Raw genomic sequence first — 26,704 nt, 5'->3', positions numbered from 1 at the left:
GTTACCTAGACAAAACTATTGGCGAAATTACATTATTCTACATTAATTATTTTTTTCTGTTGCGATTTTTTTCCGTCAGTGTATACAGGGCGGATAAAAATTGTGTCACGAAATTTTAACCCTGGATAGCTGATGCCAGTAGGAACCAAAATTACCATTGTTGTGTAGGTCGACAATGCACCATTTTTAAACTACGGAAACGCGGCGGCACGCGCCCCGATTGGCTGTGGGATTGCCCTGTTGCCGTTCGTCGGTTGACGGGTAGCGCTATGGTTGCCGATTCACACATACAAACGTTCCTCGCCCCTCAGTGCCCCAATGTGTCGAATACGTTTTGCTGTTTGTCTCCACCTCACGTCAGAGGCCTTCGCACGCAAGCTTCGTTTCGGAGCACACACACGTCACCTGCGATTTAGTCATACAGTAAGCATGGCGGCACAGTATTCATTTGAAGAGCAACAAGATATGGTCGTTGTTTATGGGCTAACCAACGGTAATCCGCTAGAAGCTCGACAGTTGTATGAGGAACGGTACCCAGCAAGACCCCATCCACATCTGCAAACGTTTGCCGGCCGGGGTGGCCGAGCGGTTCTAGGCGCTACAGTCTGGAACCACGAGACCGCTAAGGTCGCAGGTTCGACTCCTGCCTTGTGCAAGGATGTGTGTGATGTCCTTAGGGTAGTTAGGTTTAAGTAGTTCTAAGTTCTAGGGGACTGGTGACCTCAGAAGTTAAGTCCCATAGTGCTCATAGCCATTTGCACTTTTTTTTTTTTTTTCGCAAACGGTTACAGCAATTCACCAGCGACTTGGCGAAACAGTCTCGTCAGCGGAATATCACGGTGATGCTGGAAGACCTTGAACACGACAGGTTGCTGCATTTGAAGAGACTGTTCTCGAGCGTTTCGAGGAAGCACCTACGACAAGTGCTTGAGCGGTTGGACACGACGTGGGGATCACTCATCGGTTATTCTGGAAGGCTTTGAGGGATGACGGCCAGCATCTATTTAGTTTCCGGCCCGTTTAAGACTAAATCCTGCGACGGACTATGAACACAGGCTAGGGTTTTGTCGGTGGTTTCTGCGACGTGATGCACGAGATCACGACTTCCCTGCCATTGTGTTGTTTACCGACGAGTGCACCTTCCATCGGGATGACCTTTACAATACTCGAAATGTTCATCACTGGGCAAGAGGAAACACTTACGTCACCAGGAACGATTTTCGCTCAACATTTGGGCAGGCATTGTGGATGATCATCTGATTGGGCCGGTCCGTTTACGTCCTCGACTTACCGGGGCAAATTATCTTCACTTTTTGCAAGAAACTCTACCTGGACTGCTGGAAGATGTTCCCCTGGACATACAGCTACGCATGTGGTTGCAGGATGATGAGTCGCCCGCACATAACAGTCATACTGTGCGCGTGTATTTAAACGAACTCTTCGACGCCCGTGGAATTGGCAGAGTTGCTAGTAGGACATGGCCTCCGCGATTACCAGATCTCGCGCCACCGGACTTTTTCCTGTGGGGATTCTTCATAGTTCTAGTTCACCCATCCGGATGCGAAACACCTAGAAACGAAGAGGAATTAATGAATCGCATTAAGCATGCCACCAATCACATCATGGCAATGCCAGGCATTTTTGAAAGAGTTCGGGAACGCACCGTTCGATGTTACCAAGCTTGTGTCGCGTCTGAGGGTCGCCAGTTCGAGCACCTGCTTTAAGTAAACAATGTCCTAGCTACAAAAAAGGCCCTTTTCAGGGCCGACACAATTTGTAAAAGACGTGCTGTACGCGGACTAACAGCTGTTGACGTCACATGACATCCGTTCAAGTTCGTTTGTCGATCTTATCACTCAGTTTTTTTTTATTACAGAGGCCAACGAGCTCTCTTATCGAACACGCTGAGCTACCGTGCCGGCATGGTTTTTTTTTTTAGTGTAGTTTTTGTTCGGTATTGTTCGTTTCTTTTGGTCTGGGCGGACGTCAGATGACATCCGTTCATGTTGATCGTTGATTCCTTTACTCAGTTCATTTATTACAGAGGACAATCCACCGTCTGACCGAAAACGCTGAGCTACCGCGCCGGCTAAAATTGTACAGTCCACGTGAGTTTTGAACTCACGATCCATCTGGACCACCGAGGACACAGAGGACAGTGCGACTGCAGGGACTTATCACCGGCACGCTCCCCGTGAGACCCACATTCTCAAGTTATAGTCCACACACTACATTCGTAGTGTCCCTGCCTTTACGCCCATTACTCGCGGTAGAAAATCCACCGAGTCCCGTAAGATTCAGGCAACTCGTGTGCATCCGCACTGAATAAGGTCATCAGCCGGTTAGCCTTAACGATATGAAGATGGCATCTGTTCTTTCGGACATGTCCGAAAGAACAAATGCCATCTTCATAGAATGGATGTGTCGGGACCCCGGCTGATTCGCCCCCAGAGTGGAAGGCTGGTGCGCTATCACCGACCATTCGGGCCGCCTTCGATACATCGCTATCTCCGGCAGGCAAAGCATTCGAGGTCATGTGTTGTCCAGAGCATCCGGCTACAGGGCAATCCCGTGGCAAATCGGAGTGTGAAGCGCCAAGTTTCCGTAGTTTAAAAATTTTGCTTTTCCGACCTAAACAACATTAGTAATTTTGGTTCCTACTGGCATCAGCTATCCAGGATTAAAATTTCGTCACACAGTTTTTCTCCACCCTGAATTCTGGGTCGCTGCAGAATATAGGGAAGCCGCTACGCTGGAAACTGTAGCGAACAGCTGGGAGATTTGCGGAGGATAAACGACTGGTTGCGGAGAGTGTCAGCAAACCATCAGCATAAACTACTGTAACGTACGTAAGCATAAAGAGGCAGAAAGACCCACTATTGTTTTGGAACGACTACACCAAATAATTTTAAGGGACGACTGGTGCCAGACTAAGAACTACAGACTACTCTACCATCTTCTACTTTCTTGATACTTACAGGATCTGATTATTCACCATGTCTACGTTTATGACAAATACTTCCAAACTTCCTACTTATCTACAATAATTTATTCGTCTGATTAATTTGTGCTAGAGTTTCGTTACTGTATTTTGCCAGTAAATTTCGTTCAGCATTGAATATTACAAACTGTCCTTAACAGCGAACAATGGATAATAACTCGTGTGCAATGTTTCCGGTGTCCATTTGAGCCCTGTCACTCGACGTCGATGTGGCAACGCAGGTAAATAGTCCTTCACCTGGCAGCTTCCACTACAGTTCACACATTTCACAGTTATATTTCGTGAACAGTATAGCTCCTGACGTTAAAATGCACTGCTTGATTAAGAGACCTCCTTAGAATGAATTCAACGACGTAGAGCCATTTAAAATGTGAAGTCATTTCAATACTTACGAAAATTAAATGATTATAACTTTTAATCAAATATAAAATTAAATCCCATATTTTTAACTGCCATTTGTCGAACACCTCCCTTAAAGCGACAGTGAAGTTAAAATTAGCCACGGTACCTGAGAAAGTCTGCATAGAGAATGTAAACCCTACGAGGAAATGTTTAGGAATGTGTCTGTTCAGGATTGTTGTTTAGTAATTCTATACAAGGAAGCGATGGCCTCTAATAGTTCGTTGCTGAATAATGTGATGTACATATTTGAGGCATGCACAATGAAATTAAATCATCTACGTTCTGCCGATTGTGGGACAACGTATGACGAAACATTTAATATGGGAAAAAGAATTCGTAGCAATAGAGGCAATGTTTTTTTATACGTGTTTCCTTTTCCAGCAGTTTCTCCAATAAAAAAAATTGACGTGAGCGTTTTGGGATGTGGCAACAACAGTGTGCAAGTATTTTACGTGTTTAGCCTGTATAAATGGAATGTTTATTCAGTCACTTTTGCTGGGGCTGTTCTTGACGTCACCAGCCACTGCCGCCTTCGCTTTAGTGTTTAGTTCTCGAGCGTCGCGAGCTGTGCGGGTTTAGGTTGGGTGAGGCCGCTCTCACCTTCCCGGTGTCGTCGTCCTCGCACGCGGCCAGAGGCGCGTGCTTAGCCACGGCCGCCTTGCCGACCGCGATGTCATCGTCGGCTTCCAGGGCCTTTGGCGGCAGCACCAGCCCGGGGAACATCTTGTCTGCTGGCATCCTCACGGCTCCATCCTGTAACCAAGCGTCACTGCTTACTTACCGATCACCACTCTAGTATCTCACGGTCAGATGACTAATTACTTAACCTCAAATAAATGTCACGATCAGATGCTTAGTTACTTAACCTCGAATAACTGCACCTCCCCCCACCCATGAACCATGGACCTTGCCGTTGGTTGGGAGGCTTGCGTACCTCAACGATACAGATATCCGTACCGTAGATGCAACCACAACGGAGGGGTATCTGTTGAGAGGCCAGACAAACATGTGGTTTCTGAAGAGTGGCAGCAGCCTTTTCTGTAGTTTCAGGGGCAACAGTCTGGATCATTGACTGATCTGGCCCTGTAACACTAACAAAACGGCCTTGCTGTTGTGGTACTGCCAAAGGCTGAAAGCAAGGGAAAACTACAGCCTTGATTAAATGATGATGGCGTCCTATTGGTTAAAATATTCCGGAGGTAAAATAGTCCCCCATTCGGATCTCCGGGCGGGGAATACACAAGAGGACGTCGTTATCAGCAGAATGAAATCTGGTATTCTACGGATCGGTGCGTGGAATGTCAGATCCCTTAATCGGGCAGGTAGGTTAGAAAATTTAAAAAGGGAAATAGGTAGGTTACAGTTAGATATACTGGAAATTAGTGAAGTTCGGTGGCAGGAGGAACAAGACTTTTGGTCAGGCGAATACAGGGTTACAAATACAAAATCAAATAGGGGTATTGCAGGAGTAGGTTTAATAGCGAATAAAAAAAATAGGAGTGATGGTAAGCTACTACAAACAGCATAGTGAACGCTTTATTGTGCCCAAGATAGACACGAAGCCCACGCCTACTACAGTAATACAAGTTTATATGCCAACTAGCTCTGCAGATGATGAAAAAATTGATGAAATGTATGATGAGATAAAAGAAATTACTCAGGCAGTGAAGGGAGACGAAAATTTAATAGTCATGGGCGACTGGAATTCGACAGTTGGAAGAGGAAGAGACGGAAACGTAGTAGGTGAATATGGATTGGGGGCTAAGAAATGAAAAGGAAGCCGCCTGGTAGAATTTTGCGCAGAGCATAACTTAATCATAGCTAACCTTGGTTCAAGAATCATGAAAGAAGGTTGTATAAATGGAAGAACCCTGGAGGTACTAGAAGGTTTCGGATAGATTATATAATGGTAAGACAGAGATCTAAGAACCAGATTTTAAATTGTAAAACATTTCCAGGGGCAGATGTGCACTCTGACCGCAATCTATTGGTTATGAACTGTAGATTAAAACTGAAGAAACTGCAAAAAGGTGGGAATTTAAGGAGATGGGTCCTGGATAAAATGAAACAACCAGAGGTTGTGCAGAGTTTCAGGGAGAGCATAAAGGAACAATTGACAGGAATGGGGGAAAGAAGTACAGTAGAAGAAGAATGGGTAGCTTTGAGGACTGAAATAGTGAAGGCACCAGAGGAGCAAGTAGGTAGAAAGACGAGGGCTAGTAGCAACCCTTTGGTAACAGAAGAGATACTGAATTTAATTGATGAAAGGAGAAAATACAAAAATGCAGTAAGTGAAGCACGCAAAAAGGGAATACTAACATCTCAAAAATGAGATCGGCAGGAAGCGCAAAAAGGCTAAGCAGGGATGGCTAGAGGACAAATGTAAGGATGTAGAGGCTTATCTCACTAGGGGTAAGATAGATACTGCCTACAGGAAAATTAAAGAGACACTTGGAGAAAAGAGAACCACTTTTATGAATATCAAGAGTTCAGATGGAAACCCAGTTCTAAGCAAAGAAGGGAAAGCAGAATGGTGGAAGGAGTATATAGAGGGTCTGTACAAGGGCGATGTTCTTGAGGACAATATTATGGAAATGGAAGAGCAGGTAGATGAAGATGAAATGAGAGATATGATACTTCGTGAAGGTTTTGACAGAGCACTGAAACATCTAAGTCGCAACAAGGCCCTGGGAGTAGACAACATTCCATTAGAACTACTGAGGGCCTTGGGAGAGGCAGTCCTGACAAAACTCTCTCATCTGGTGAGCAAGATGTATGAAACAGGCGAAATTCCCTCGGACTTCAAGAAGACTATAATTATTCCAATCCCAAAGAAAGCAGCTGCTGACAGATGTGAAAATTACCGAACTATCACTTTAATAAGTCACAGCTGCAAAATACTAACGCTAATTCTTTACAGACGAATGGAAAAACTGGTAGAAGCTGACCTCGGGGAAGATCAGTTTGGTTCCGTAGAAATGTTGGATCACGTGAAGCAATACTGACCCTACGACTTATCATAGAAGCTAGATTAAGGAAAGGCAAACCTACGTTCCTAGCATTTGTAGACATAGAGAAAGCTTTTGACAATGTTGATTCGAATACTCTCTTTCAAATTCCGAAGGTGGCAGGGGTAAAATTCAGGGAGCGAAAGGCTATTTACAATTTGTACAGAAAGTAGATGGCAGTTATAAGAGTCGAGGGGCATGAAAGGGAAGCAGTGGTTGGGAAGGGAGTGAGACAGGGTTGTAGCCTCTCCCCGATGTTATTCAATCTGTATATTGAGCAAGCAGTAAAGGAAACAAAAGAAAAGTTCGGAGTAGGTATTAAAATCCATGGAGAAGAAATAGAAACTTTGAGGTTCGCCGATGACGTAATTCTGCCAGAGACAGCAAAGGACTTGGAAGAGCAGTTGAACGGAATGGACAGTGTCTTGAAAGCAGGGTAGAAAATCAACATCAACAAAAGCAAAACGAGGATAATGGAATGTAGTCGAATTAAGTCGGGTGAGGCTGAGGGAATTAGATTAGGAAATGAGACACTTAAAGTAGTAAAGGAGTTTTGGTATTTGGGTGCAAAATAATTGATGATGGTCGAAGCAGAGAGGATATAAAATGTAGACTGGCAATGACAAGGAAAGCGTTTCTGAAGAAGAGAAATTTGTTAACATGGAGTATTGATTTAAGTGTCAAGAAGTCGTTTCTGAAAGTATTTGTATGGAGTGTAGCCTTGTATGGATTTGAAACATGGACGATAAATAGTTTGGACAAGAAGAGAATAGAAGCTTTCGAAATGTGGTGCTACAGAAGAATGCTGGAGATTAGATGGGTAGATCACATAACTAATGAGGAAGTATTGAATAGAATTGGGGAGAAGAGGAGTTTGTGGCACAGCTTGACGAGAAGAAGGGGTTGGTTGGTAGGACATGTTCTGAGGCATCAAGGGATCACAAATTTAGCATTGGAGGGCAGCGTGCATGGTAAAAATCGTAGACGGAGACCAAGAGATGAATACACTAAGCAGATTCAGAAGGATGTAGGCTGCAGTAGGTACTGGGAGATGAAGAAGCTTGCACAGGATAGAGTAGCATGTAGATGTGCATCAAACCTGTCTCAGGTCTGAAGACCACAAGAACAACATGAAATAACTGTCTAGATCTGGGGTAGTAAATCTACAGTGTGGCTCCCGAAATCTGTTACCATTTTGTTTTTGAATATAAACTTTGTTGTCAATACAATCTGAAAGGAACATATACTACAATGAAGAGCCGTGCATGAGATTTGTTCTAACTCAGTACATGCTCAATATGTCCACCATTTCGTTTCCTAACTTCCTTCAAACGAACACTGAAGTTAGTGACTATCGCACGGTCCATGTCTTACGTAATTTCACTGCAAGCTTGAAGAATAAGTCTTCTGAACTCCATTAAATCACGTGGACGTTTAGGAAAAATTTTTTCCTTTATTTACCCCCAAAGAAAAAAGTCACATGTATTGATGTCTGGACTATCGGGGGGCCAATTTTGTCCGTCATTGAAGCGACCTGGAAACCTGAGTGAAATGATTCGCATGTCGAAATGCTCGTGTAAAAACTCCAAAACAGTGTTTGTAGTATGTGGCCTAACCCTCGCTGTTCACAGTTTCTTCAAAGAAAAAGGCCCAATAAGTCCGTGACTGGAAATTGCTGCCCACGTTGTAATCCTCGGAGAATAATGTCGTTCATGAAGCACTTGTGGGTTTTCAGTGGCCCAAAAGCGTACATTTTGTTTGTTAAATACACCGTCTAAATGAAAATGCGCCTCGTCTGAAAACCAAACGTTGTTCAGAGTTTCTTCCCTATCCTCCGCCCACTGAGCAAACAGTAGTCTGCTGCTTGTTTTCTTCAGAGAGCTTCTGTGCACAGTTCATTTTGTATGGGTACATATGGAGGTCACTTTTAAGAATGCGTTGTTGAACGGAGCGTCTGGATGTAACCAGTTGCAGTGCTGCCTTTCTACACAGCAACTCGTACCGCTTCAATATTTGCCGCCGAACAAACGGGCTTAGGTCGAGGTCGCTTCGCTTCCAATACTGTTCCTTCCTGTACAAATTTATCCTAAAACCTGTGGATGGTCTTCTTGCAAGGGACCCATCGTGTGTTAAACTGTTGTCAAAAACGCCTCTGAGTCACAACAAGGCTTTTCGTTTCATAAAAAAATAACACAATTGCCGATCGTTGCTGTGCCGTCAGTCTTCCATTGTCAGCCATTGCTACTTACTAGTCTCCTAGCGGCAGTGTCGTGAATTACACGTCATTTCGTAACTCATTTGTTTTTCCAAGCTCTGCTGGTACTGCTGTAGAGATCCCAGCGGGATATCTAATGTGCGTCGTAAATTGTGAAAGAAACAGCTGGTAACACATTTCGTGCGCCACCCTGTATTTTATCCACCGTCCACTTCTCTGTTTCCTAGCCGTCCACCCGCTCCACAGTAACGTTGATTTTCACTCTGCAACGAAGTGTGTGCTGAACCGAGATTTGAACTCGGGACTTTCGCCTTCCACCGGCACGTGCTCTACCGACTGAGCTACCCATGCGCGACTCACGACTCTTCCTTGCAGCTTTACTTCTGCCAGTACCTCGTCTCCTACCTTCGTGCTTGGGTAGATAAGTGATGGAGCTTCTGCCTATGACAGGCTAAGGTCTCGAGTTCGAGCCTCGGTCCGGCACACAGTTTTAATCTAGTAGGAAGTTTCAGTAAGGAAGTAACTTCATAAAATTAATAAAGCACAGTTTGTGAAGACATCGCTAGTTGCGACCTGTATAAAAGTTTTTTCTGTTTTATTTATTGCTTTCTTTCTTTTTTCGTAGTTGTACATGAATTTCTGGTGATATGGTATAGTGTTTATTTTGTTCTATAATGTAATGAGTAACCGTTTGTTGAAAACAATAAAATGCAACTGATATTATTTCCCTTTCGTGCATTAGTATTTAGGTTTTCTTGTCTACTGAATTGTAAAATATTTTGATTCTTCGTTTATCATTTATTGCATTAATTTTGATAGGAATGACTTTGTAAAGTTAAATGTATCCTGAGATATTATACAAGCAGAGCATGGCCGATCAGAATATCGATTGTGAGGATCAAACAGCGTGAGTGTACTCGTGTTTGGGTGGTCACATGTTTGTACCGAGAAGTCAGAAGGAGGTTAAAAGTGTGCTGACTATGTCATGTCATGAAACAGTCAGTGCGAAATAAACTGATTAACGATGGGATACATTTCTGTTCCTTCCTGTAATTGAATGTAAAAACGTTTAAAGTGGAGAGAGAAGTTGGACTGTGTGAAACCGTCAAACGAAGTGTGTCGCATAACTACGACAATATAGCTATGGACAGACGATATTGTAGTTATGGTGTTCAGGAAAGAACTGTGTTCGCTATGACTGTGTGTACATACTGTAAAAAAAGCGATAGCGATTAGGGGAATGTAGAATGTGTCTTTAGGAACAAACTGAGGACTGGGACCGATGTCTGGTAACGTCATCCAGCCGAAGTTATAGGGACCAACGTCTGCCGCTAGGCCAGCCCTCCAGGAGTTAACCTGAGCTTGTACGCTGACGGACCGCAAGCAGAACGCCTGACGGCGCATGTGATATGGCATTCAGAACTTTCGATGACGTCGAAAGAATAAATGCCTGTCATGACAACACTGTAGACCGTACAAGTTCAAGTTTACTACCTAAAGGGTGGACAGGGGCTACACATCGACCTTTAACTTCAGCACTCTGTAACATGGTTTGTGGGGCTTGCATACATGCATTCCTATCCACAACTTGATCCTCACGGCACAGTCTACAACACCTCGAGGTTGTTCACGACATTCTCGATTATTTATAAAGAGAATTTTTATGTGTGGTTTCTTAGCTGATGTTTTTGCGGGGAAATAACAGTTCCGCAGCTACACCTTTTTGTTTTTGGTCTTTATCGTGCTTCTGCGTTCATATCGCCATACAAATTGTAGAGTATCTTGAAACTTCCTACCAGGCCGGGACTTGAATTTGTGAACTTTGCCTTTCTCGGCTCTACCAACTGAGCCGCCCAAGCATGACTCACGACCCACCCTCACTCCTCATCTCCCACCTTCCAAACCTCAAGTACCTTAGCAGTCAAAATCAAATATTCAACTCATAGGATGAAGTTGTGGAACGTGAGTGGATAAAAACAAAAAGCATACGCCTTCAAATCAGTATGCGCTGAGCAAGGGATGGGAAAGACCATCCGTAGTTCATTAGCCGTGTTGCTACGAAACCAAGTGAGCTTCACCACACTTAAGTGAGATTAAAGTGTAAGGGCTGGACGAAGTGCAAATGAGCGTAAGGAGAGCATTGCGATGGGTATTTCTTGTATCCGAAAGTAAAATTTTGCCAACCGATCTGACTAAAATCCTATGAAGTTTCCGTACCATTTAAACTAAGTAGGAGGATCAGCATCATACGTTCAGTCACTCAGTGATAATACTTATACCGAAAGAGAAGATGACAAATAAATGCCCCAAACTGTTTTACCGCGAAAGATCGTAAAACGGTTCCTCCTTTCAACCATCACAAGAGCGCCGAAATGACAAATATTACGTAAGTGATCGCGGAACAGAAAATCTACTAAAACTGCCGAATAAAGGAGGGTTGCCGAAAAGAGGTACATAATTTATTGGCCTAAATCGCTGACGTCAACGTGTTGTAGAGTTATCGAATGTCTTTTGTGCTCACTCATGGACGTTTTAGAAGAACGAATAACTCTTCAGCATGGAGTCTTTAGACAGAGATTTTGCGAATCCGATCTCTCTCTGTCCGTGCGTAAAATATAGTACTGCACTGTCGTTCAGTGAACAACATAGAGGTTTGCCGAGTACAGGACCATGTTTGTGACTTGTTCCAAGATGGCGTCCTCGAAGCTGGTCATAATACACATCCCCCTTGGATAAAACGCTAGTTTCGAACTGCTCTTGCTTCAGCATTGTTCATCTTCTTGTAACGCTTGTTGTTCTTCTTCTTTGTCGCTGGAAATGTTTTCTAAGTCTATCGCGGCGGCATGTCGAAAGAAGGTGCAGCTTTTGCGATGATCTGCAGTTCACTGAGATGAAGAAAGTCATGGGGTACCTGCTAATATCGTGTCGGATCTCCTTTTGCCCAGCGTAGTGTAGCAAATCGACGTTGCATGGACTCAACAACTCGTTGGAAGTCCCCTGTTCGACAATGTTCTTCAAACCAATCGTGAACACTGTCACCCGGTGACACGGCGCAATGTCATCCATCAAAATTGCATTGCAAATGGCTGCATATGGTCTCCAAGTAATCGAACACATTCATTTCCTGACAGTGATCGGCTCAGTTGAATCAGAGGACCCAGTCTGTCCCATGTAAACACAGTCCACATACTTATGGAGTCACCACCAGCTTGCACAGTGCCTTGTTGACAACTTGGGTCCAAGTCTTCGTGGAATCTGCGCCGCATTCGAACCCTACCGTCAGCTCTTGCAAACTGAAATCGGGGCTCATCTGACAGACCATGGTTTTCCAGTCATCTAGAGTCCAGCCAATATGGTCACGAGACCATGACTGGCGCTGCAGGCGATACCGTGCTGTTAGCGAAGGCAGTCGCGATGGTCGTCTGTTGCCGTAGGTACTAACGCCAAATATCGCCTCACTGCTGTAACGGATACGCTCGTTGTACGACCCACATTGATTTCTGGGGTTATTTCACGCAATTTTCTTGTCTGTTAGCACTGACAGCTCTGCGCAAATGCAGATGTTCTCGGTCTTTAAGTGAAGGCCATCGGCCACATCGTTGTCCGTCGTGAGGTGTGAAGCCTGAAATAAGGTTTCCTCGGCACGCTCTTGACACCGTGGATCTCGGAATATTGAATTCCCTAACGATTCCTGAAATAGAATGTCTTATGCGTCTATCTACAGCTACCACTCCTCGTTAAAAGTCTGTTAACTCTCGCCGTGCGCCCATAATCAAGTCGGAAACCTTTTCACATGAATCATCTGAGTACAAATGAGAGCTCCTCAACGCACTGCCTTTTGTACCTTGTGTACGCGTTACTAATGCCATCTGTACATGTGCATATTGCTATCCCATGACTTTCATCACCCCTTTGTAGTCAACATCTCGTCACAAACAAATAAAAACATGAAAATGTATAGCTATGGAACTGTCAATGGCAGGGAAAAGAGTGTCGCAAGTTTGTCAGTATCATTTGGTTACACCGTGTATACCCTTAAGGACCAGTGTGAGGCCCGGGTTCCTTTGCCTCGTGATCACTGGGTGTTTGTGATGTCCTTATATTAGTTAGGTTTAAGTAGTTCTAAGTTCTAGGGGACTGATGACCATAGATGTTAAGTCCCATACTGCTCAGAGCCCTTTGAGTCAATTTGAACCAGTGTGAGTGCCACAGGATTTTCCCTGTATGTTGTTGACAAATCTTCCATGCTCCCTCGCTGTAACTACTCGTACTTTGTTTAAGCAGTCGGCTTGTAATTGAATCTCAGGATCGGATCAGAAAATCTAACAAGAGTTATAGACACCATTAACGAAGAACTCTGTATTGTTTATGACTGGTCGAATAAGACAGGACTTAAGCTGAATTTTATTAAATCGTAACTAATCTTCATACATCAATATAAATTCGTAAATACATATTTGCCTGTTTTCATTTCATTCATCGTTTCCAGGATAGACGGAAATCTTTTTTGGTACAATCGGTTTCAGAATCTTGACGAAAAACAGACTGCTGCTATTTTCACTGTAAGAATATTCTGTACCAGCAGTGAAACACGAAAGATTGTGAGATGTTTTCTTAATTTCGCTCTATTACCTCTTATAGAACAATGCTCCGAGGAACTCTGTGTATTCCAAATTAAAAATAATACTCGAGAAAACGGAGTTAGTTCGCTAATAACTCAAGCGCCTCAGAATCCTAGCTCTGATCCTCTGCACATGTATTGCTCCATAGGATTGGTGGTCGATAACCCGGACTGATTCCGAAGGGACCTGAAACATTCACTCAGTGAACACCCGATGTAAAAGTAATTTGCACCTGAATATTAATTTATTACATCTGTACAGAAATATGTTCACAATTTTTCAAAAGAACTGAAGTATTTTAGTATGTTTTAATATCCAAGCTGAAAGACTTCCTCCTTTTATTCCTCACGGTAGTTTGAAGCATTTCACTGTAATGTCTTATGAATTTGTATACATTATCACAAAACTTTCGTTTTTCTGTATCTTTATATTTTATACTTCTTTTCCTTACAGTTTTTAGCCACATTTTTTTAAATTACGTATTGACTCGTGCCATGAGCGAGTAACAACGATTGGTAGTTGCATGAGATTTGAGAATAATTTAAAAAATATACAGAAAACATTTCCAAAATCCTACGTCGGATATAAATTGTCCGTTTTGCAGTTGCTCACAGTATTAATAAAAATGTTATCTGGGCATAAGTTTCTTTCGTCTCTTCCTATTCTTCAATGGAAAGGGCGGACAATAGATGATTAAATCGCAGTGCCTTCAATCGCGGTGAAACGTCTTTTTTGCCAATGAGAAAAGCGACCCAATCTCAGACGAACTCGCGAAGGAACTTTCTGTAAACTGAGTTTTGCAGTTCAGTCTGCCGTTAACGATCGATGAACTACGAGTACCTTTAGGTGGAAGGGCCTTCCTCCCAAGCGCTCTTGTTAACGCAGCTAAAGAGTGTCCTTCTTGTCTTTCGGGTCGAAGTCTACGTAAAGATGATACTTATCGCCGGCATTGAGTTGCTAAATACGACACTGTAGAGTTAAATACTTTGGTGTGGCTCACAGAAACTTGGGCTTCAGAATTTATAAAGATTCCTCTCCTTACAGATTTTTTTTTTACTGTCAGCGAGGATAATATTGAGCAGATTCTGTCTGGAGACGTTCAAAGGAAAATGCGTACATTAACTCTGTTTACTTGAGAATCGTCGTAGGCTCTAATAAATTGCCAGACACATAAATAAAAAGCGTTGTTTTAAGGCAAGCTAGATTATACGCTTATCTGATATACGTACTATAAGTAAAGCAAAAGATCTTCGCCCTCGTGAGTACAGTGCATGTTGATAAGTCAGATAGCTTGAACATAGAATTCTGGATGCGATTCAGAATAAATAAATGGGGATTACTACGGAGTGGCTTAAAATGGAACGATAACAGAAAACTAATCACAAGTAAGGCAGATGCCAGATTGAGATTCACTGGAAGCGCCATCAGGATGTGTAGTCGACCCACGAAGCAGATAGCTTACAAAACACTCGTTATATCGATATTTGAATATTGTTATTCAGCCTGGGACCCTAAAAAGATAGGACTATCAAAGAAAGTATTAGGAAAGTGCATAAGTTCATAGCCTTTTTCCATAAATTTAAATTTAATATACATAACAAATACACGTAATAGAGCCTTCAGTCATAACTAATACGAGGCGTGTTTTTTAAGTAAGTATTGTTTTGAAATTTACAAAAGACGTGCTAAGATATTTCAATAATTTTATTTTTACATGAAAGCCTGTATCTTAATCTACCCTCTGACGCCATTACAGTGGGATTCTTCCTTGTTTACGTTGTGTACTGAGTGTTTAAGATGCCTCCGATAATCGTGAGTCCCGCCGACTGTGGAGTTCGAGCTGTTAAAAGATTTATTAGTGCTAAAGGCCTAAAAGCGATCGATATTCATCATGAGATCTGTGCTGTTTACGGAGAAAACATTATGCGTGATAGAATGGCAAGAAAGTGGGTGAGAGCATTTAAAGATGGCGTACAGATGTGCATGATGAACAACGGAGTGGGTGTCCTTCGGTCGTTAATGAAAGTTTGTTGCAGGAAGTGGACAATAAGGTGAGATAAAACAGACGCTTTACGATTTCCTCCTTGCGGGATGACTTTCCTAATGTTTCTCGCAGTGTTTTGTATGGCATTGTGACCGAGCTCTTGAATTACCGAAAATTGTGCGCATTTTGGGTACCGAAAATGCTGACGGATGTGCACAAAATCAAACGTTTAGACAGTGCATTGACTTTCCTTGAGCGGTACCACAACGACGGTGATGATTTCTTAAGCCAAATTGTTACGGGCGATGAAACACGGGTGGCCTACGTCACACCAGAATGAAAGCAACAGTCCACGGAAGTTGAGCAAGGGCATCGTTTTGCTGCAAGACAATGCCCGTCCGCATGTGGCGAATCAGATCAAAGATCTCATCACATCTTTCCGATGGGAAACTCTAGATCATCCTCCGTACAGCCCCGATCTTGCGCCCAGTGACTACCATCTGTTCCTGCACTTGAAGAAACACCTGGGCGGTTAGCCTCTTCAAGACGATGACGAAGTCAAAACAGTGGTGATGCAGTGGTTAACAAGTCAGGCGGCAGACTTCTATGAGGAAGGCATTCAAAAACTGGTACAATGTTATGACAAGTGCCTCAATATTGACGGAAATTATGTAGAAAAGTAGTTTAAGGTACAGGCTTTCATGTAGAAATAAAATTATTGAGATATCTTAGCACGTCTTTTTTAATTTCAATACGGTACTTACTAAAAGAAAACACACCTCTTATATTCTTCTTCATTGTTTACAATAGTCAGTCAACGCTGGGTAACATATCGACTCCGAGCCTGTAGAAATCACGCAGTTTTGAGGCGAAGAACTGGTCGAGCCATATTCGGAGTGCATTTTCATCCGGAAAGGAATTTCCTTGAAGGTTGTTCGACAGAGAGCGGAAGATCAGGTGAATAAGGTGGCGCGGATTGACTTCTCAACCCAACTCGTATATAGCGATTTTTGTCAGTCGAGCAGAAAGCGGGCGGGCGTTATCGTGGAATAGCATCAGTTAAAGCAATCATCCTGGTCGTTGTTTTTGGACTGCGTCTGCAAGACGTCTCAGGCGTTGACAGTAAATGTCAGCAGTGACGGCTATACCTCGGGGAAGCAATTCGTAGTACACCACACCTCCGCTGTTCCACCAAGATGCACAACATTATGTTTTATGGATGTGCGCAAGTCTGTGTACGGAGAGTTGCTGCTTTGAATGGTCTCAAACATTCGTTTCCGTTCCTTGTATTAAGATAACGACAGCATTTCCCGTCACCAGTAACGATACAGTATACGAATGGTCGGTGTTGTTCACGATCCAACTGACGACCAGCTAGCAGAGTCGCACATATGGCCACCGGCTGATTTATATGACTGCTTTAGAGAAAGTGGTACCCATACATCCGACTTTTGTACCTTATCCACTGCATGCAAATGTCGCACCATGATGGAATGATCACAGTTCCTCATATCTGCCCGTTCTCGAAAACACGAGGCGAATCACTGTAGATTAAAATCACGAAGGTCTTCTTGAACCTGGAGAGCCACTAACGTCTAAACGATCTTCCTTAAAACGTGATAACCATTTTCTTTCCATGATCTGTCCAGTGGCATTATCCCCACGCAAGGCGCAAATATTTTTGTTTGCCTCATCCCTCCACCGAACTCAAACAGAAGAATGTGTCCTAAATGTTCCGATTTCTCCATTTGGCACTCCATTTTGTAGCGTCGATAGCTCCTTTCACTATCCCCAAATGACAAAATGACAGTATCTAAACTCAAACAGCAACAGTTAACTACAAATAATAAATTACTGTTGATAAATAAACCCATAGCAACCGAAATACCATCATGCAGAACAATACCGCTACGACCTTATGCACCACCCTACAGGTAAAACCCAAAGAAGAGCTGTGCGTTTCTTCACATATTCTTTTAGTGATAATGAAAGCTTACTACTCCGTGCAGTAAACAGATCACATGTGCCGTAAGAATGCCTGCAATCCCTGTCAAGGAGATGCTTTTGGAAGATATGACTACACAGTGCTTGTTATCAGTATTAAAACAGTGACTGATTTTCTGCTCTGTTGCCCGTTTGTCCGCTGTTGCCATCCTCGACACTCGACGGCGACTGCTGCCATTAACATTGCGTCGCCCACTGCTGCAGTCGTTTTCCCTTGGTCAAAAGCTACTTGCTTCAAGTGTGAAAGACTGGCGCCTCTTGCAGAATGTTAACAGTACAGCAAATCAGCAACGTTGGCATTTTTTGAAATAGTGCATTTCAACACTTAATTTCATGGTTTGTGAAAAATAAACTAACGCTAAATCACAGTAAATCTCAGTTTTTGCAGTTTATAACACACAGTTCAACAAAACTGACGTTTTAATTACACAGAATGCACATATGCTTAGTGAGGTTAACACTTCAAATTTCTAGGTGTTCAGATAGATAGTAAGCTGTGGTGCAAAGCCCATCTTCAAGATCTAGTTCAAAGACTTTATGTTGTCATTTTTACTATTAGAACTGTAACTGAAGTAAGTGATTGTTCGACACGTAAAGTAGTCTAATTTGCATATTTTCATTCGCTTATGACGTCTGGTATTATATTTTGAGGTGACTCTTCCCATTCTCAAAGTGAATTTTGGCTGGGGCACGCGTGGTTCACATCTACATCTACATTCATACTCCGCAAGCCACCCGACGGTGTGTGGCGGAGGGCAGACAATAAGTAGTGTAAGTTCGCGAATCTCTTGTCTACAACTGTTCATTAGTCGGGGTATTCTGACATTGGCCTCAAAGTATGTATATTCTTTACTGTAGTTTCTTGGTAACAGTATTAGCTTATTCCCAAGAATTACACTCCTAGAAATTGAAATAAGAACACCGTGAATTCATTGTCCCAGGAAGGGGAAACTTTATTGACACATTCCTGGGGTCAGATATATCACATGATCACACTGACAGAACCACAGGCACATAGGCACAGGCAACAGAGCATGCACAATGTCGGCACTAGTACAGTGTATATCCACCTTTCGCAGCAATGCACGCTGCTATTCTCCCATGGAGACGATCGTAGAGATGCTGGATGTAGTCCTGTGGAACGGCTTGCCATGCCATTTCCACCTGGCGCCTCAGTTGGACCAGCGTTCGTGCTGGACGTGCAGACCGCGTGAGACGACGCTTCATCCAGTCCCAAACATGCTCACTGGGGGACAGATCCGGAGATCGTGCTGGCCAGGGTAGTTGACTTACACCTTCTAGAGCACGTTGGGTGGCACGGGATACATGCGGACGTGCATTGTCCTGTTGGAACAGCAAGTTCCCTTGCCGGTCTAGGAATGGTAGAACGTTTGGTTCGATGACGGTTTGGATGTACCGTGCACTATTCAGTGTCCCCTCGACGATCACCAGAGGTGTACGGCCAGTGTAGGAGATCGCTCCCCACACCAAGATGCCAGGTGTTGGCCCTGTGTGCCTCGGTCGTATGCAGTCCTGATTGTAGCGCTCACCTGCACGGCGCCAAACACGCATACGACCATCATTGGCACCAAGGCAGAAGCGACTGTCATCGATGAAGGCGACACGTCTCCATTCGTCCCTCCATTCACGCCTGTCGCGACACCACTGGAGGCGGGCTGCACGATGTTGGGGTGTGAGCGGAAGACGGCCTAACGGTGTGCGGGACCGTAGCCCCGCTTCATGGAGACGGTTGCGAATGGTCCTCGCCAATACCCCAGGAGCAACAGTGTCCCTAATTTGCTGGGAAGTGGCGGTGCGGTCCCCTACGGCACTGCGTAGGATCCTACGGTCTTGGCGTGCATCCGTGCGTCGCTGCGGTCCGGTCCCAGGTCGACGGGCACGTGCACCTTCCGCCGACCACTGGCGACAACATCGATGTACTGTGGAGACCTCACGCCCCACGTGTTGATCGATTCGGCGTTACGTCCACCCTGCCTCCCGCATGCCCACTATACGCCCTCGCTCAAAGCCAACTGCACATACGGTTCACGTCCACGCTGTCGCGGCATGCTACCAGTGTTAAAGACTGCGATGGAGTTCCGTATGCCACGGCAAACTGGCTGACACTGACGGCGGCGGTGCACAAACGCTGCGCAGCTAGCGCCATTCGACGGCCAACACCGCGGTTCCTAGTGTGTCCGCTGTGCCGTGCGTGTGATCATTGCTTGTACAGCCCTCTCGCAGTGTCCGGAGCAAGTATGGTGGGTCTGACACACCGGTGTCAATGTGTTCTTTTTTCCATTTCCAGGAGTGTAGTAGCTTCCGCCGACCTGTTCTTGCCGCTTCAGTCCGGAACCGCTCTGCTGCTACGGTCGCAGGTTCGAATCCTGCCTCGGGCATGGATGTGTGCGATGTCCTTAGGTTAGTTAGGTTTAAGTCTAGGGACTGATGACTTCAGATGTCAAGTCCCATAGGGCTTAGAGCCATTTTACTAGCTTCCACTCATATAATACTAGGCAGAAATTCAATGTGCATTTGAATCGCATTTCCTTGACTCTAGTTCAAATGGTTCAAATGGCTCTGAGCACTATGGGACTGAACATCTGAGGTCATCAGTCCTTTAGAACTTAGAACTACTTAAACCTAACTAACCTAAGGACATCACACACATCCATGCCCGAGGCAGGAGTCGAACCTGCGACCGTAGCGGTCGCGCGGTTCCAGACTGAAGCGCCTAGAACCGTTCGGCCACACCGGCCTTCTTGACTCTAGTGCAGAAAGGTGTGCAGTCTTCTGCGGCATCCACTTTCACTAAGCTACCACAAGAATTCAAAAATGTTAGCAGTAATCCACTTGCTTTCAAATATGGATTGCAGAGTTTCCTGATGAGTAACTCCTATTCTGTTGAGGAGTACCTTGAAAAATTAACCTGATTCCTGTGTTATATTGTTCACTGCGTTTGCATGAACTTGCAGCTTGAAGGCTTTTTAGAATTCATAAACATTTTATTTCATCTATTATTATTTTTCTACTGTAATTTCTTGTACTGACGATAATTTCCTTTAAATATGACGACATTCGAGAGATGCGCATACATACAAGCTAAACTAACAGCTCAGAACAGCTGCTGCTTACCTATATTCCCCAACCGCCCCTTCTAGCCCTTTTCCGGTAGATTGCAGTAGTACCTGACAAGGGCACCCGTACCCGGGAACAAGAAAGGACCGCCCCCAACCCTTAGCTCTCATGGAAAGAAATGAAAGCGTAGTCAGGTGTTTTACTTTCAGGGAATTGATTTAAAAGTAGGTGTTACGCATGTTTTCAACACGTTGGGAGTGGAATTAATCTAAGGCTACTTACAAGTCACCATTCGTCTTCCAAAATATTAAAAGTACTCAATACCCCAGGCATAGCTCCTCCCCCCGCCCCTCCTCCTACGCTACAAACTATGGGCGCCGTTGCTAACTAAGCCATAAGTACCCAGTCTTACCCCCACTCACCCTTGTATAACACCTGAAGCTCACACTTGTCTCGAAAATATCTATAGCAGCATAAAAAATGGCGCTATTGTGACTGTTGAAAAAGTTATTGACTCACTGCCAAAAAAATTATAGGTATCTGACCGCATTGTCAGTGTGCGAAATTCTCCGACGTTTCGCCCGCTGTCTCAAATGGCCTTCCTTAGGGTGTTTTTCTCTAACACTATGAGGAAGGCCATTTGCAATAGTGACCGAAACGTCGGAGAAACTTACTCGTTGACAATGAGGTCACATAGCCAGAAGAATTTTATTGACCGTGACAATGTCCGCCGAAGGCTCCACTTACAAATTGTTGTGGCTCGCTTGATAATATGTGGGGCAAGTATTAGAATACATATCGTTGAAGTGTCCAATTGCCTGGTAAGCCGTCTCATTGGAGAGGGCCTTGAGAGTATTACGCATTGCGGATGCTTTTACCTACTTCTGGCGATGTCGCGTGACGATGTAGGCGCCGCAGGGCTATTTCTGCGCAGGCCTAAATCGCGAAACAGCGGCCTAGCAATTTGCGAGATAAGAGCTGACCACCCCCACGAGGAGTTCAGTTCGCTGCTTCCGTCTAACAACGTGGAAAACGTAAAAACGAAGCCACGCAGAGAGTATTCGTTGACGTGCCACTATAGACCATTATGCTCCCTCCTACGTATATCTCGCGAAGAGACCATGAGGATAAAATCAGAGAGATTAGAGCCCACACAGAAGCATACCGACAATCCTTCTTTCCACGTACAATACGAGACTGGAATAGAAGGGAGAACCGATAGAGGTACTCAGGGTACCCTCCGCCACACACCGTCAGGTGGCTTGCGGCGTATGGATGTAGATGTAGATGTATCCTTTTAGGTTAGGATTTCAAATGGTTCAAATGGCTCTGAGCACTATGATACTTAACATCTGAGGTCACCAGTCCCCTGGAACTTAGAACTACTTAAACCCAACTAACCTAAGGACATCATATACATTCATGCCCGAGGCAGGATTCGAACCTGCGACCGTAGCGGTCGCGCAGTTACAGACTGAAGAGCCTACAACCGATCGGCCACAGTAGCCGGCGGTTAGGATTTCATAGCTTGCAAGTCATTTTGGTTTCGCGCTGAATGACGAATCAGTTTTGAAATTTCATGCCAAATGGCTCTGGGCACACTTTCTATGAGTCAATATCCATTGTATGTTGTGGTTTCCTTCAAACTGACACTCAACAAGTACGTTAGTCTGTTTGCCGGAGCAGGATTCGATTCGGTTTGTGAAGATTTAATTTCTTACGGCAGGAGATAAAGGTGTGAGAGGGTGGGTGGCAGGTGGTAAGGGAGCGAGGTGGAAGGCAGGGAACTGTCTTCTGCTGCCCCTCGCAGAGCACGTTCTTTCAATAGCTCAGAGTCATCTGTAATAGCATAAGCGTGAGATGACAGAACGCTCCGCAAGAGCAATTTTCACAACACTGAAACGTAGAAAATATTCTTACTGCCATGGCAATTGTACTTCTTTAAGTACCGAGCGAGGTGGCGCAGTGGTTAGCACACTGGACTCGCATTCGGGAGGACGACGGTTCAATCACGTCTCCGGCCATTCTGATTTAGGTTTTCCGTGATTTCCCTAAATCGTTTCAGGCAAATGCCGGGATGGTTCCTTTAAAAGGGCACGGCCGATTTCCTTCCCAATCCTTCCCTAACCCGAGCTTGCGCTCCGTCTCTAATGACCTCGTTGTCGACGGGACGTTAAACACTAACCACCACCACCACTTCTTTAAGTGCTCGTTAACACTATAGGTTTATTTAAATTCCGTTTGCATTGACTCTATACACAATCTGGCTGCAAGAGATATCAACTGTGCTAAAGCTCAATCACACTACAGGACGGATAATATGTACGTATTGCGAGACCTTCCTAAAATGATTTTCTCAAGTCGTCCGTCTAGGTATATTGTATCGTGCTGTTGAAATAAACATCGCCAGAGCTTAACAGAAACATGTTGTTCAAAAATGGTTCGAATGCACTATGGGACTTAACATCTGAGGTCATCAGCCCCCTATAACTTAGAATTACTTAAACCTAACTAACCTAAGGACATCACATACATCCACTACCGAGGCAGGATTCGAACCTGCTACCGTAGCAGCAGCACGGTTGCGGACTGAAGCGCTTAGAACCGCTCGGCCACATCGGCCGGCCAAACATGTGTTAACAATATATACGTCGAGAATTCTTCACGTTAGTCTTTCCTGAAGCCAGTGGAGGAAAAGAAAAAGAACAAGTTTCATAAGGTGCCATACTATGGATACATATCAGAGAGGATTGGAAAGAAACTAGTGTCAGCCAACCATAGGTCCGGCTTATTTCATACCAAAAAAATTGGGCAATAAGTTAAGGAACCGTGAAGTGTTCAAAAAGGATCCTTTCTCCTATCTTGGCGCGTGTGGTATTAAGTTCTATACAAGCCAGAGCAGATACATTGGCCAGACAGGTAGATATTGTACTGTTTCTCCTGGGTGGACTTGGGTTCAAAAAAATGGTTCAAATGGCTCTGAGCACTATGGGACTTAACATCTATGGTCATCAGTCCCCTAGAACTTAGAACTACTTAAACCTAGCTAACCGTAAGGACAGCACACAACAGCCAGCCATCACGAGGCAGAGAAAATCCCTGACTCCGCCGGGAATCGAACCCGGGAACCCGGGCTTGGGAAGCGAGAACGCTACCGCACGACGACGAGATGCGGGCACGTGGACTTGGGTTTAAAAAAATTTAAACTAAATATTACAATAAATTTTATAAATAATCGACAAGTTCGTTAAAGAAGAAGAGAGAGAACTACAATGGACATGTCATTCCATGGACTCTTGCCTTCTAAGCATTCGTTTGTCATTAGCTTATCTTACCTGCTTGGATTCGGACCTAAGAGGACGTTCTTGTGTAAAGCTCATCTTGCTGTACCAGCTCATAATGTAAGTTGTACTTAAATCCCTAAAAATATAATGGACATTTAGTCAAAAGAATTTTTTGTATTTGGTCAATCTATCGTGAATCTGATACTTGTATTGCCTTAATTAGATATAGGCCTTAACAAAGAGTTTTCATTGTTAGACGCCATCTCAGAAAAATCTTTAACATTTTTCTTTTTTAGCTCATCTACGAGACGTGTCGTCTGTTAGGACAATTAACGTTATTCCAGATCCCACGAGACCGGAGGCAGCTACTAATAATTTAACAATTTTACTTATAGATTTTCTTTATATCACGAGATAACATCCCAGGCAGAAAAGGTCTGGTCACAGGATTCCAGTTCTATTATAGGATTTCATTTGTAGATGCTACTCTTGTTATCTTATATTGGGGAATCGAGACGAAACCACGATAAGTTACGTATTACAGTAGTGTACATCGAACAGACTTGACAAATATTATGCCGTGCAATACGCACACACGACTTCTTGCGAGAGTGGAATAATATCTGTAGTGTTGGATAAATAAGAAAAAGACAATTAATTATCGACGATTACGTAACTACCCTGAGAACTGAGCTAGTTTACTGAGCGCTTATGCACCTCGGACTAAATTAAACAACGTATTACACTGTTAATAATATTCCTACATTAGTTATTTCTCTTTTATGCTGAGCCATTGTATTATTGTGTGTTTCTTTTTTATAGAAGTCACGGCTCATATTTCATTTTATTACAGTACACTAATAGTCACAAACAAAGAAAATTTTTATTTTATTACATTACAATATTTTCATAGGAGACTTAAAGAACACAAAGACCTGACCAATTACAGGTTAGCTTTGACAACGCATTTGACTGACAACCAGAACCAGTTGCAGCAGATTAACTGTCTTACTCTCTGCAGAGAAAAATCGGATACTCAATATTCTGGAAGAAACTGATATCTTACGACGTCTAGGTTCCTATCCTCTCGATACAATGAATGAACGCACTAACCTGTATCACAAAAATGTTTTAGTTAATTGTGAAATTATTCAGGTAAGTTTAGGTGTGCATATAACGTTATACACTCCTGGAAATTGAAATAAGAACACCGTAAATTCATTGTCCCAGGAAGGGGAAACTTTATTGACACATTCCTGGGGTCAGATACATCACGTGATCACACTGACAGAACCACAGGCACATAGACACAGGCAACAGAGCATGCACAATGTCGGCACTAGTACAGTGTATATCCACCTTTCGCAGCAATGCACGCTGCTATTCTCCCATGGAGACGATCGTAGAGATGTTGGATGTAGTCCTGTGGAACGGCTTGCCATGCCATTTCCACCTGGCGCCTCAGTTGGACCAGCGTTCGTGCTGGACGTGCAGACCGCGTGAGACGACGCTTCATCCAGTCCCAAACATGCTCAATGGGGGACAGATCCGGAGATCTTGCTGGCCAGGGTAGTTGACTTACACCTTCTAGAGCACGTTGGATGGCACGGGATACATGCGGACGTGCATTGTCCTGTTGGAACAGCAAGTTCCCTTGCCGGTCTAGGAATGGTAGAACGATGGGTTCGATGACGGTTTGGATGTACCGTGCACTATTCAGTGTCCCCTCGACGATCACCAGAGGTGTACGGCCAGTGTAGGAGAACGCTCCCCACACCAAGATGCCTGGTGTTGGCCCTGTGTGCCTCGGTCGTATGCAGTCCTGATTGTGGCGCTCACCTGCACGGCGCCAAACACGTATACGACCATCATTGGCACCAAGGCAGAAGCGACTCTCATCGCTGAAGACGACACGTCTCCATTCGTCCCTCCATTCACGCCTGTCGCGACAGCACTGGAGGCGGGCTGCACGATGTTGGGGCGTGAGCGGAAGACGGCCTAACGGTGTGCGGGACCGTAGCCCAGCTTCATGGAGACGGTTGCGAATGGTCCTCGCCGATACCCCAGGAGCAACAGTGTCCCTAATTTGCTGGGAAGTGGCGGTGCGATCCCCTACGGCACTGCATAGGATCCTACGGTCTTGGTGTGCATCCGTGCGTCGCTGCGGTCCGGTCCCAGGTCGACGGGCACGTGCACCTTCCGCCGACCACTGGCGACAACATCGATGTACTGTGGAGACCTAACGCCCCACGTGTTGAGCAATTCGGCGGCACGTCCACCGGCCTCCCGCATGCCCACTATATGCCCTCGCTCAAAGTCTGTCAACTGCACATACGGTTCACGCCCACGCTGTCGCGGCCTGCTACCAGTGTTAAAGACTACGATGGAGCTCCGTATGCCACGGCAAACTGGCTGACACTGACGGCGGGGTGCACAAATGCTTCGCAGCTAGCGCCATTCGACGGCCAACACCGCGGTTCCTGGTATGTCCGCTGTGCCGTGCGTGTGATCATTGCTTGTACAGCCCTCTCGCAGTGTCCGGAGCAAGTATGGTGGGTCTGACACACCGGTGTCAATGTGTTCTTTTTTCCATTTCCAGGAGTGTATTTTTCTTGTTTTTTTTTTTTTTTTTTAATGTACAAGTTCTCTTCCTTCCTAATGTTGTGATGGTTCTGCCTTCTTTCTGCTGTTACTTCGAGCTTTTCCAGTCTAAACAGTTCATCAATCACATATCTGTTTCATTTCGCGCCTGCTCTATGATAGTGTGCAGCTTCAGTAACCAAGGATAATATTTGCTGTTACGTAGTCTTGCTGATAGTTTTCCAGTCGGGTAACATGATGGAACGGTTTGTATGGAATTTATGTAAGTAAATTCATACGATATGTGATTTCTACTGCATTTTACATGTTTCAAGATTCTGATGACTTCTGGGGTCCAATCTTGATAGTTTTTTCTGATTTTTCTAGTTTTAGGTCCCACCCTTTATCATTCTGACGCGAAGCTTTTGTTTCGTAACAGGATCGGGGGAGGATGACCTCAGATGGTTAAGTGATTTTATTTGTAAGTAACGTCCTGTTCTCTCTTTTAATTTATTCTAATTCATTT

At 44.4% G+C, this 26,704-nt stretch overlaps 1 protein-coding gene across 1 annotated transcript in view; it reads right to left on the bottom strand.

The window, feature by feature from the left end:
* LOC126336069 (clavesin-2-like) overlaps positions 1-26,704 on the bottom strand; it is a 221,355-nt gene that overhangs the window by 64,967 nt on the left and 129,684 nt on the right. Inside the window, exon 2 of the mRNA XM_049999550.1 lies at positions 4,004-4,156. Within this exon, the coding sequence (XP_049855507.1) occupies positions 4,004-4,156 (153 nt within the window). The remainder of the gene's footprint in view (positions 1-4,003; positions 4,157-26,704) is intronic.

The sequence above is a fragment of the Schistocerca gregaria genome, chromosome 2 (assembly GCF_023897955.1).
Source record: "Schistocerca gregaria isolate iqSchGreg1 chromosome 2, iqSchGreg1.2, whole genome shotgun sequence".
In the NCBI taxonomy this organism is placed as follows: Eukaryota; Metazoa; Arthropoda; class Insecta; order Orthoptera; family Acrididae; genus Schistocerca; species Schistocerca gregaria.
This window is presented reverse-complemented; position numbering and strand designations above follow the sequence as displayed.